The sequence below is a fragment of the Anguilla anguilla genome, chromosome 16, assembly GCF_013347855.1.
Source record: "Anguilla anguilla isolate fAngAng1 chromosome 16, fAngAng1.pri, whole genome shotgun sequence".
NCBI lineage: Eukaryota > Metazoa > Chordata > Actinopteri > Anguilliformes > Anguillidae > Anguilla > Anguilla anguilla.
In genome coordinates, this window is record NC_049216.1 from 32770286 (window position 1) to 32782699 (window position 12414).

Here is a 12414-nt window from a genome sequence, read left to right on the forward strand (position 1 = left end):
ACTACGAGAACAGAGAGGGAACAGATCTCAAATCAGCACTCAATATTTTCAAACACAGGCGACACAGGCCTGGTTTGCAAAATGACATCCCTGTTAAAACCTATTCTAGATGAGCGCACGATTTTGTACGAACACAGAGAGTTAGTTCGCAAAATTACCTCCCCTGTTCGGAGATCGTTTTCCGCAGAAGTAAAAGCTCGTATTTATTTATGTAGTCGGTTTAAGTGATGTTTTGTCGTTTCTAAAAAAGAGGGCGAAAACATTCAGCGCACGTCATTCATTACGCTCGGCGCATTAGCCCTGATAAGAAACCGCATTCCGGTTTTATGAAAATCGAAAATAAAAGTGGGACAACACTTAGTGTATCCCTGCTAAACGAAGCGCAGGCTTTTGTTTAACAGGAAGTGGCCGAGCATCCCCAGAGAACCGAGCGCCCTGCCGTGTTTACCACGTATTTACCGTCCGCCGAGAGGCACTGTGATTTTAAACGCACAGGCCGCCCTCTCCTTTCAGATAAACTATCTTTTCCTCAGCTCATCCCTGGCATGTGCAGCACTGGTCCCGACAAGCTAGGAACTCATATAATATTCGCGTTAAAAAGCAATAGTGACATTCATACTGTCGCACATATGTGCTTAAAGCAGTCATTTCTCCTCTCTCCTGCTCCCCGATGCTTTCCCTCCTTATTGAGCCGCTGTGTTCTGCTCGGCAGTGCTCCGCCCGGAGTCCCTGGCCTCCATCTTCTCCGGAACGAGGTGGAGACGCTGAAGAAGCACCTCGCCCCCATCGCCTCCCCAACGGTCCTGTGTCACAATGACCTGCTCACCAAAAACATCATCTACAACCAGGCTGAAGGTGAGAGACCCTGGACCCATAAACACCTCTCAACACCACATAGAGATTTTAGGGACTATTGGGAATGTTCTAAAGCATTAACATCTATTAGTCTGAAATATTGTACTATGCAGAATTATTGATCTTGAAAGCAGTGAACGTCCCCTTAAATATCTCATACAAACGGAAACAGAATGAGACGACATCCACTGTATTTTGCTAATATTATTTTACTGAGCTGAATAGCAATTTTTTTCCCCCCTCTAACCCTTTGGACCCAGAAAAAAAAAAAAAAAACATGCTTACAGTAAGTGAAATCTCTCAGAGACCGATCTCTTTAATGCCTAAAGAGAAAAGTCAAATTACAAGATCCGGGGGGGGGGGGGGGGGGTCTCAATAACCACTGGAAAAAACGGCTTTTCGCATTCCAGGTTAGGGCGTATGGTAATTACCGCATTATCACACCATTCTTGCTGCAATCATAATGAAAATGAGCCGCGGCTGCACATGGGGAATCAATCACTCACATTGTCTGAGACTCTGAGCCGAAGGGGTGGAGATCGTCGAGGGGATTTTCGCAGACATCTGTTCGTTTGCGTTTTTTATAAAACCGCATAATCACTTCTCATTGACTGAACTGAGCCGTACTCTTAGTAAGGGCTTGTGAGAGGGGTAAAATTAACTGCAAATACAAAATAGTCACTGGTTCTCCTGTAATACTGTGTGTGGCCTGTAGAGTGTAAAATAGCCACTTTCTGGGTGTAAAATAGTCACTTGCCCTCCTGTAGTACTGTGTGGCCAGTAGGCAGTAAAGCAGTCTAATATTAGTTCATTTTTGGAAGTTGTGAGAACTCACAGCCAAATGGACAGTACTGCTGGAACCAGGACACAGTATAAGGAGTCAGAACAAATTTCTGTCCACCAAGATAATAGCCTATCCCACATTTCCCTCCTAAGCGCATACATGTACTTTATCAGGAATTGGTACCATCAGGAAACCCAAAAAGTGATTATGGATGATACATACTGTTGTTTTTTATTAAGAGAAGAGAAAAGGCATCGTTCTCATTAGTTATTCCATAAATTGTACCTTTCAGCCTCGTACCTTCCACATTTCATATTTAATATGCCTTTCAAATGACCCTTGGGCATCTGCCACTTCCCTGTTCAATAAACACTCTCAACAAACTGATCCCAAGCAGGTTGGTCACTTGCATTTTCAGCTCCTACTGAGCCCAAGGGAACCTGGGTAACAACCGAGCACTTACAAAAGTCCAGCCGCTCATAAAAATAAAAAAAATAAAAAAAACTCCATCATCATCACCGAGTACAGCAAATAAAATAAATGAAAGGCCATCTCTGAATACAGCACCAGAGCCAGTTTATCCTGTCCGTTTTCTCCAGTGTTCACACCATCGTCACCATGAGAACAGAAGGCAGATGTCAGGGTGCATTAAGATCGAGAGATGGTCCGGGGGGGGGGGGGGGGGGGGGGGGCAGGCGTCATGATTCATTTAAACTGCGTAACTGCCCCCCCGTGAGCCTTACACGGCTGCAGCATCTAAGAACAGACAGCGGGGGCAGGAAGGGGGCAGCGACCGTTAGCATCAGCGCGCCGTTTAGCCCCAGGGCCACCCAAAGCTTTTAGCGGCACTGCTCATCAGCACACGCTCCAGAGCCAGAGCCAGTGAGAAACCAGCCTATCAGCAGCCGGGGTCAGGACAGGAAGTCACACGGTCTCAGACCCGGCGGCGGGGGTCCTGCGGTCTGAGACCATGTGACTTCCTGTCCTGACCCTGGCTGCTGATTGGCTGGTTTCTTACCGGCTCTGGTTCTGGAGCGTGCTGTCTGAACCACAAGAGCGCAAACACTCCAGAGACGGTCCAAAGACACCACACTGCACCTGTCGTGACAGCGACTGTAAACCTGCCCTTTAAGACGAGCGTATCTTACTGCATCATCGCACGAGTTACCTGTTTATGGCATTATTATTAATATTATTATTGTAGTAGTAATTATGTCACGTGTCATTGTTTTCATTGATTTTTTATGCACTGTATTTTTCTTAGTGGCTGCTGTCTTTGTCCCTCAAAAAAAAGATTTTATAATTAGGTACATCTAGATTACATTTTTATAAACCTGAAGTTTGCCTTGACCTGCACAGAAAGCCCTGGCTAATTGTGTTCTGGTTTTAAAGTGATTCAAACTGATGTAAAACAACCTTGACATTTACTAAACTACGCACCCCATACGTGCCTGTACATATAAATAATGCACTTAAAACTGCAGTAAATAAAGCCACTTGCCTTTCAACTTGTAAAAGAAAATGATTGCTTTTGATTTTTTTCTAATATGAAAAAAGGGCTTCTTGATTTAAGGATTTTTTACTACTATTTAATACTTTTAACAACGGAAAGTTCATTTCAATTTACCCTCTTTTAGATTTCCCAAGGCTTTTATATTTTCAGTTGCATCATCTGTAATTCCTACAAAGGACTTGAAATACAAAGGTTTCTGATGACCAGTGAGAACTGCTGGTATTAGGACGTTCTAGGATTCAAGGAAAAACTAATAGAATCCAATAATTTCAAGTAACTCCAAAAAGCAGCTTGTATAGCGCCATTATATGCCTCCAATCCCCACTGTGTTACACAGACATTCTCAGTGCCTTTTTCATGTGTCTTTTTTTTTTAATTATGTTGTCTCCATTTTAAAATGAAAGCAAAGCCCAAAGAAAAGTGCTGAAGTGAAATGAAGTTGTTATAACAGGTATTATAACAAGTAATAACAAGTGTCCTTCACGCGCGAATGTGGCTGCTTTTATCCTTTAGGTTCAGTGCGGTTCATCGATTACGAGTATGCCGACTACAACTACCAGGCGTACGACATCGGCAACCACTTCAACGAGTTCGCAGGTCAGTGCCGTTTTTAAACGTTCTTCCAGCTTCGGATTTAAAGGGGACCAGCGATTCCAATGCACCAATGCCATGAGAAGGATAAAAATTATTAAACTAATATATGCTGTACGGCTTTAAATCCGCAGGTGTGGAGAACATGGACTACAGCCTGTACCCCAGTGTGGAGCTGCAGAGGGACTGGCTGACTGCGTACCTGCAGAGCTACAAGCAGATGCAGGGGCTGGCAGCGGCAGTCTCTAATGAGGAGGTGCAGCAGCTGTACGTGAAGGTCTGCAAGTTTTCACTGGTAAGCTCAACACACACTGTCCCCCTCTCTCTCTCTCTCTCACACACACACACACAGACACACACACACACACACACACACACACACAGTCCCTCTCTCTCACACACATACACGCACGTGCACACACGCAGTTTCTCTCTCATACTCACACATGCAAAGTCTCTCTCTCTCTCACTCACACACACACACACACACGCACGCACGCACGCACGCACGCACGCACGCACAGCCTCTCTCAAACACACACACACACACACAGTTCCTCTCTCACACACACACACACACACACACACACACACACACGCAGCCTCTCTCAAACACACACACACACACACACACACACACACACACACGCAGCCTCTCTCAAACACACACACACACACACAGACACACACACACAGCCTCTCTCAAACACACACACACACACCCCCACACACACACACACACACACACAGCCTCTCTCAAACACACACACACACACCCCCCCCCCACACACACACACACACACACACACAGACTCTCTCAAACACACACACACACACACCCCCCCCCCCCCACACACACACACACACCACACACACACACTCCGCGCACAGGTTGCCCTTCGGTCCGCGGCAGCAGCTGCCTCCCCGCGCAGCGCGTATCAGGAGCAGATTAAGCAGAAATGAACGAGATGGCGTATGACAGCGTGCAGATGTTCTGGGGGGGGGGGGGGGGGGGGCAGCGGCGTGATGATCCGGCGGCAGAGAGGGTCGCGGGGGGGGGCGTTTGGGGGGGGGCGGAGACGTGTTCTTAAAAAAGGGAAATGTGGCGGAAAGCTTGCGCCCGCGTGTGGAATAGGAGCGGCGGACCGAAGGAGTGTTGGGTGGGGGGTGGGGTGGGGTGGGGGGGGGGGGTAAAATCACTTTCTTCTTCAGTGGGGCCTTTTGTCTTCGCTTAGCTCCATTGTCACGCCCCCGCTCCTTTTCCAAATCTCACGTCTTAATTTCCGTATTTATTTTTCACGTTCTTTTCCCCCAAAAGCGCGCCGTAGGCACAGGGAAAAAAGAGACATAAATAAATGAATCAAACACCCGCAGCTGCTGTCGGTAAACCCGTTGCTGCCAATAGCTGTCAATGTGCGAACGCGGACGGCTATGCGTGCTCCTGTAATTTAAACGGGTGAACGAAAGGCAGGTCATCAAACGTCCCGCTTACGGAAGATGACAAATTGATTCTCCGAAGGCGAGGATGATGAGTTTAAATTTAGAACTGGCCTTAAACCGTAATAAAGGCCGGGTTGTTTGCGTTTAGTCTGTCATACTTAGCCATAACATTTTAGTAACAGATAATGTTTTGATTTGTTGTTAATGGAGCCTAAACAGCCTTTTGAGACTACTGCTTCTGGTTTGTTTTACAGACAGATGGTAAATGAAGACCTTAATGTTATATCATTATTGCATCATTGTGTACACATGAGGAGATTTGTTTGAAAGAGCTGAAAGCCAGACGCAAAAGGAACACGAGAGGGATCTTAAAGGAATACCGGAGGGATCATTCCTTAAAGGAATACAGATCCCCGATCATACAGCATGCCTGAGACAGATCCCTGATCATACAGCATGTCTGAGACAGCTCCCTGATCATACAGCATGTCTGAGACAGACCCCTGATCATACAGCATGTCTGAGACAGATCCCTGATCATACAGCATGCCTGAGACAGACCTCTGATCATACAGCATGTCTGAGACAGACCTCTGATCATACAGCATGTCTGAGACAGACCCCTGATCATACAGCATGTCTGAGACAGACCCCTGATCATACAGCATGTCTGAGACAGATCCCTGATCATACAGCATGCCTGAGACAGACCCCTGATCATACAGCATATGTCTGAGACAGACCCCTGATCATACAGCATATGTCTGAGACAGACCCCTGATCATACAGCATGTCTGAGACAGACCCCTGATCATACAGCATGTCTGAGACAGATCCCTGATCATACAGCATGTCTGAGACAGATCCCGGATCATACAGCATGTCTGAGACAGACCCCTGATCATACAGCATGTCTGAGACAGAACCCTGATCATACAGCATGTCTGAGACAGCTCCCTGATCATACAGCATGCCAGAGACAGATCACTGATCATACAGCATGTCTGAGACAGATCCCTGATCATACAGCATGTCTGAGACAGATCCCTGATCATACAGCATGTCTGAGACAGATCCCTGATCATACAGCATGCCTGAGACAGATCCCTGATCATACAGCATGCCTGAGACAGATCCCTGATCATACAGCATGTCTGAGACAGATCCCTGATCATACAGCATGTCTGAGACAGATCCCTAATCATACAGCATGTCTGAGACAGACCCCTGATCATACAGCATGCCTGAGACAGATCCCTGATCATACAGCATGTCAGAGACAGATCCCTGATCATACAGCATATGCCTGAGACAGACCCCTGAACATACAGCATGTCTGAGACAGATCCCTGATCATACAGCATGTCTGAGACAGACCCCTGATCATACAGCATATGCCTGAGACAGATCCCTGATCATACAGCATGTCAGAGACAGATCCCTGATCATACAGCATGTCTGAGACAGATCCCTGATCATACAGCATGTCTGAGACAGACCCCTGATCATACAGCATGTCTGAGACAGATCCCTTATTATACAGCATCTGAAAAGCCAGGTCCCCATGTCCAACATTCTGCCCCCCTCTGAAATGAGACTGTGGCTGATTGTGCTTCTAATGTGGCTGACTGTGCCTCTGTAACCTGGCTGACTGTGCCTCTGTAACCTGGGTGACTGTGCCTTTAATTGGCTGACAGGCTCCCTCTCGTTAATTCGACTACAGTAAGTGACATTATTATGACTTCATTGTTGAGTCACAGTTCTCTTAATTATGGCCTGGAGATGTAGTTTTTTTCCACCGGGCGCAGAAGGGCTGCCACACGGTGTAAATCATGCAATCTCCTGTAGCTCATTAATGCCAGGTTTGCAAACATGCGGAGAGTTGGTGGCGTGCCAGGCCAAATCTAATTCTCTCATTTGCACTGCAGTAACATTAACAGGGCCGCCCGCCCCCAGCCCCTCCCCTCCCCTCCCCTCCCTCCTCCGACACCCCTCCACCCCACCCCACTAATGATATTACACAATACAGGAGGAGAGCGGGAGAGGACCGAGCCCCCCCGTTCAAACAGAATTCAGATATCAGTCTCGAAAGGCCGGGATTTTGTCCGTGTATGTGTGCATGTGTGTGTGTGCGTGCGTGCATGTATGTGTGCCCGCATGTGTGTGTATGTATGTGTGTGCGTGTGTGTGCACCCCAGCAAATTTGACTTCAGCAGAAGGCATGTGATTCGTGAAATTAAATTAAAAGCAGTTTTTTTTTTTTTTTTCACAGCGTATTTACAAGGTGCACTCGCCCAACTCCCCGCGTGTTGGTATAAACCAGCAATCTGTTTCCAGTCAATGGAGTTTCACAGAAACATTCTGTTTAGCACGTCTATAATTCATCTGTTATTGTAGGGCTTCGCTTCATTGCTTGGCACGCTGCCACTCTGGGAGGCTGTGCTCCTCCCGGAGAGCGGAGCATCCACTCGGAGGATAAACACGGCGCTGGCTGCTCGGCCCCCGCTCTGGGACACGCCAAGTTTACTTTCCTAATAAAGAACAGGTGCAGGTCTGTAATGTTTTACTCCCACTTCAGCAGAAGCACTGACAGCGCTGACAGTGCAACAATGAACTCTGTGTTAAACGGGACCTCTTTTTTTTTTTTTTTTTTTTTTTTTTTCCAAGGGTCAATAATGTTTTCAGTTTTGGTTTTTATACGGGTTTTACATTGGGGATTATTTGCTTATTTATTATTAAGCAACATCAGGGATTTTTTTTTTTTTTTTTTTTTGCACACAGGGAATAAGGATTCTTTCCATATGGAGCTTTCACTTGAAAACCTCCAACAGAACACAGCACACTAACGCAGACCCACCGACACTCTAGATCTGATGCCTCTGTGCATCCACATTAGAAAAATCACAGAAGTGATTTTTGACCAGAACACGTTGGTCTTCACAGTATATCACAGAGAAAAGCCTAAGACTCTGTATGAGGCAGGAAATTGAGCAATTTGTTCATTTCAGCAGTACATCGCGCAAGAAGCAGTGAACTACAGGCCCAGTTGCACCAGCACAGGGCGTTACTTCCCCAGTTACCCCAGCACAGTGAGTTACTGCCCCAGTTACTCCAGCACAGTGAGTTACTACCCCAGTGAGTCCAGCACAGTGAGTTACTACCCCAGTGAGTCCAGCACAGTGAGTTACTACCCCAGCTACTCCAGCAGAGTGTGCTCCTACCCCAGTTACCCCAGCACAGAGAGTTACTGCCCCAGTTAGCGCAACACAGTAAGTTACTGCCCCAGTTGCCCCAGCACAGGGAGTTACTGCCCCAGTTGCCCCAGCTGAGTGTGCTCCTGTCCCAGTCACTCCAGCACAGGGAGTTACTGCCCCAGTTACTCCAGCACAGAGAGTTACTGCCCCAGTTACTCCAGCACAGTGAGTTACTACCCCAGTGAGTCCAGCAAAGTGAGTTACTACCCCAGTGAGTCCAGCACAGTGAGTTACTACCCCAGCTACTCCAGCAGAGTGTGCTCCTACCCCAGTTACCCCAGCACAGAGAGTTACTGCCCCAGTTAGCGCAACACAGTAAGTTACTGCCCCAGTTGCCCCAGCACAGGGAGTTACTGCCCCAGTTGCCCCAGCTGAGTGTGCTCCTGTCCCAGTCACTCCAGCACAGGGAGTTACTGCCCCAGTTACTCCAGCACAGAGAGCTACTGCCCCAGTTGCCCCAGCACAGACATCAGAGGGCATCAAACCAAAGGGGCAAATGCTCTGAGCCAGCATCCCCAGCTCAGCAGCTGCCTGAACAGAGCTCTCACAGAAGCTGAGCTCAACGCGCAGCAGCGGCTGCACTCAGCACAGGAGCCGCTGGCTCTGCAGACAGCCTTTTGAAGTTGATATTTTTTCCTTTGTACCTACAACTTGCACCAGCTCCCCACATTAAACTTGTGTGGTCTGGCAACCCGAGGAGAGAAAAAAAAAAAAAAACCAGCCGCGCAGAGAGGCGCAGGACGAGAGGCCGCAGCGCTCACTCCACGGCAACGAGGGTAAATTAAAACGGCTCCTCGTCTTCAAAAAAAAACGCGGCGCAGCTCGAGCGGACGAAATCAGGCTTAAAAACCGCCCCGCGCAGAGAAGCCGACTCTTCAATTACGCAGCGTCCCGGCCTCTTCTTCACAAACCCAAAAAACTCAATCTGTGGAAACGCAGCGCCCTCAGCGCTGGCACGGGCTTCCACAGAAGAGGGCAGACCGATGCCTTCATGGCGTATCGCGTATCTAAGGTTATTTTTTTTTACGGCATCACACACACGTTAGACTTTTTTCCCCCCATAAAAGGGATGTTTACCATTTTAAAAAATAAATAAAAAAATAAGTATAAAGCACTTCATAAGCTGGCGTGCCAAAAAATGTACAAAACAAGTGTGTTTTCTGCAGCGTCGAAAAATTACAGCGCGTTTTATGGTTTGTTGTTTTTTTTTGTTTTTTTTTTACCGCAGGTGACTCAAAGAAAAACAAATGCGAGCGAACCGCGCTCTAAACCTCACAGGAAGTTTAGTTAAGATCGTTCTCTCTCTCTTCCCCTCCTCCAAAAAAAAAAAAAAAAAATCAAAATTCTCTAAAGACACAACGCCCCCCCCCCACCCACCCACCCCCCTTCCCCTGGAAACCTGGGCCAATTGCTGCTGTTTAGATGCTCTCTGACGCCAGGCCCCACAGCTGTGCTGAACAAGGGCCCAGACCTTCTGCCGCAAATAGTCTCCTTTTACTGAAATACTCCAACGCCACCAGGAACATGGAGGAAGTCACAGAGGAAACATGACCCCCACACCCCCTCCCCATGCACCCCCACTCCCGTCAGCCAGACAGCCAGGGATAAGGGGGAGGAGGGGGGGGGGGCAGGATGGGCAAAGAGGGATGAGGGGCAGCATTATTTTGGGGTACCACCAATCCAGCTCCCCATCTCAAGGTCTAGCATTGTATGCAGGACCAGTTCTCCCCACTTCTCTCCTGTTGTATTCTGTGAGGGGGGGGCACAGGTGAGGGGGGAGAACCTTCCGTTAGCACGCTGGCCTGACTCCAGATGAGTTATGAGTTTGCTTATTACCGTTCACACAAAGCTGGTTTCCAGCATAATTAGAGTACAGCCGTGTACTGAGTTTGGCTGGACTGGCTCTGTTCAGTGAAAATTTTGAACTGAATTGACAGGTTTCCAGCAGAAAGAAAAAATTCCGCCTACCCCCACCCCCCCCTCCCAGCCTGAAGTGATCGCACTCGCTGTGACATCTGGCACCGAGGGGGGCGTGGCTCACCATGCCCCCCCCCCCCCCGATCTTCCCCCCCCCCCAAATTACATCCGCGATGCCGCCGTGAATCGGATCCCCGGGCTTCAGCAGGCCAAACGGCTGGGGGCTGAGCAGAGAGGCATTCTGGGAAGAATGTGGCAAAAGTGAGCTTTTTATGAAACGGGGGTGGGGAGGGTTCCAGGAGTCCCTTCCAGACCCCCCCCCCCCCCCCCTTCCTGGCGGCACGCTCGGTCCGCACTTCCAACAGGAAACGGAGTATTATGTGACATCACGGCACTTCAGCGCTACAGGCTGGCACAGCTGACCTGTTCTCTGCAACAACGGCCTGTCTGTCCTCCCCCTCCTCCGCTTCGACCGCCTTTTTTACACGCAGGTGCTGCCTTTTCAGGCCCTGCGATTAAAACAAGGACAGCGCTGTTCCTTATTAAAAAAGGAGGACCTCCCTTGTAGGCATTCTAGCCTCTGTTTTGGCCAGAGGAAAAGCACTCAAAACAGTAAATCGCCACGCTCTAGGCCTTGCCGTCTAGCGCCAATGTTAATTCAATTTCAAGTGAAGCAGGCTACGTATGATTTCAACACGAATGTTTTCACCACATGTTCTTTCACCAGAGTGAAAATAGGTAGGATAAATTGTGCCTTTCAAGCATCGGTTATGAACGGGCTGTGGCTTTCCAAGATCCACTGGGACAGCCCTTGAAATATGGATACCATCTGCTGCATGAGTGCCATGGTTTCAATTTTGGTTTCATATTTATTACTGAAATGCACACTGCCCAAGACATCACTACATGCCCATGCATGCGCAAGTCCTGGCTGTGTAGTTTATAAGACCATTAAAAAATATATATCTGACTGTAACAAAAAAAATGTATTTATGTTCATAATCAGGCTGTAAATTGGATGCGGGAAGAAGACAGCCCTGAAAATGGTGTCTGGACCAATGACCACTTTGCACTGTGTGAACAGGCTGGGAGATGAGGCGGTTGAGGTCACATGTTTTAAATGTTTGTTGGTGTGAGAGAGTGTGTGTGTGTGAATGTGTGTGCGACTGTGTGAGAATGTGTGTGTGTGTGTGTGTGCATATGTGTGAGAATGTGTGTGTGTGTGTGTATGTGAGCGTGTGCGTGCGCATGTGAATGTGTGCGTGTATGTGCGCGTGTGCGCATGTGTGAATGTGTGAGAATGTGTGCGCGTGTGCATGCACGTGTGATTGTGTGTGTGACTGTGTATGTGCGCGTGTGCGCATGTGTGAATGTGTGAGAATGTGTGCGCGTGTGCATGCACGTGTGATTGTGTGTGTGACTGTGTGTGTGCGCGCGTGTGAATGTGTGCGCGTGTGCGTGTATATGTATGTGCGCGTGTGTGTATGTGCACACGCGTGTGTGTGTGTGTGTGAATGTTTATCGGGCTCTGGAGCTGTAGATGTATTGGCTGTGGAGCTGTAGATGTATTGGCTCTGGAGCTGTAGATGTATTGGCTGTGGAGCTGTAGATGTATTGGCTGTGGAGCTGTAGATGTATTGGCTGTGGAGCTGTAGATGTATTGGCTCTGGAGCTGTAGATGTATTGGCTGTGGAGCTGTAGACGTATCGTTTGAATCCTCAGCACAGGGTTGCTGTGCGGTTTACACAGACCCTGCTGTTACACCAGAAGGCTGGTTTAAATTAGGACCCGATTTAAATTGGGACCTCTCGCCCAATCCCGTCCCGATATAGCCCGTGTGCGCGCCCAGTACATGCGCCCCTCCAGCGCCCCAGGCTGTTATATTCGGACGTCCCACAGAATGTGCCTGAAGCCCGTTCCTGAGGTGGGTGGGGGGCGTGATTTGGGGGTACAGACTTTGCCCGCAGTGCACACCCCAGCACCGTTGCCAAGTTGAGGGGCTTTTTTGTCCTGTAGCGTTATAAGTGGCTCTGCTTAGAGGCAGCTGCTAAACACATGTA

General features: G+C 48.4%; 1 protein-coding gene and 1 long non-coding RNA gene across 3 annotated transcripts in view; one reads left to right on the top strand and one right to left on the bottom strand.

The window, feature by feature from the left end:
• The window catches only part of LOC118214870, an 82678-nt gene that overhangs the window by 47839 nt on the left and 22425 nt on the right, over positions 1-12414 (bottom strand). The gene's annotated exons all lie outside the window — the stretch shown is intronic.
• zgc:113516 (uncharacterized protein LOC541449 homolog) overlaps positions 1-12414 on the top strand; it is a 51186-nt gene that overhangs the window by 27420 nt on the left and 11352 nt on the right. Inside the window, exons 4-6 of the mRNA XM_035395143.1 lie at positions 713-855; positions 3666-3749; positions 3878-4038. Coding sequence (XP_035251034.1) covers positions 713-855; positions 3666-3749; positions 3878-4038 — 388 coding nt within the window. The remainder of the gene's footprint in view (positions 1-712; positions 856-3665; positions 3750-3877; positions 4039-12414) is intronic.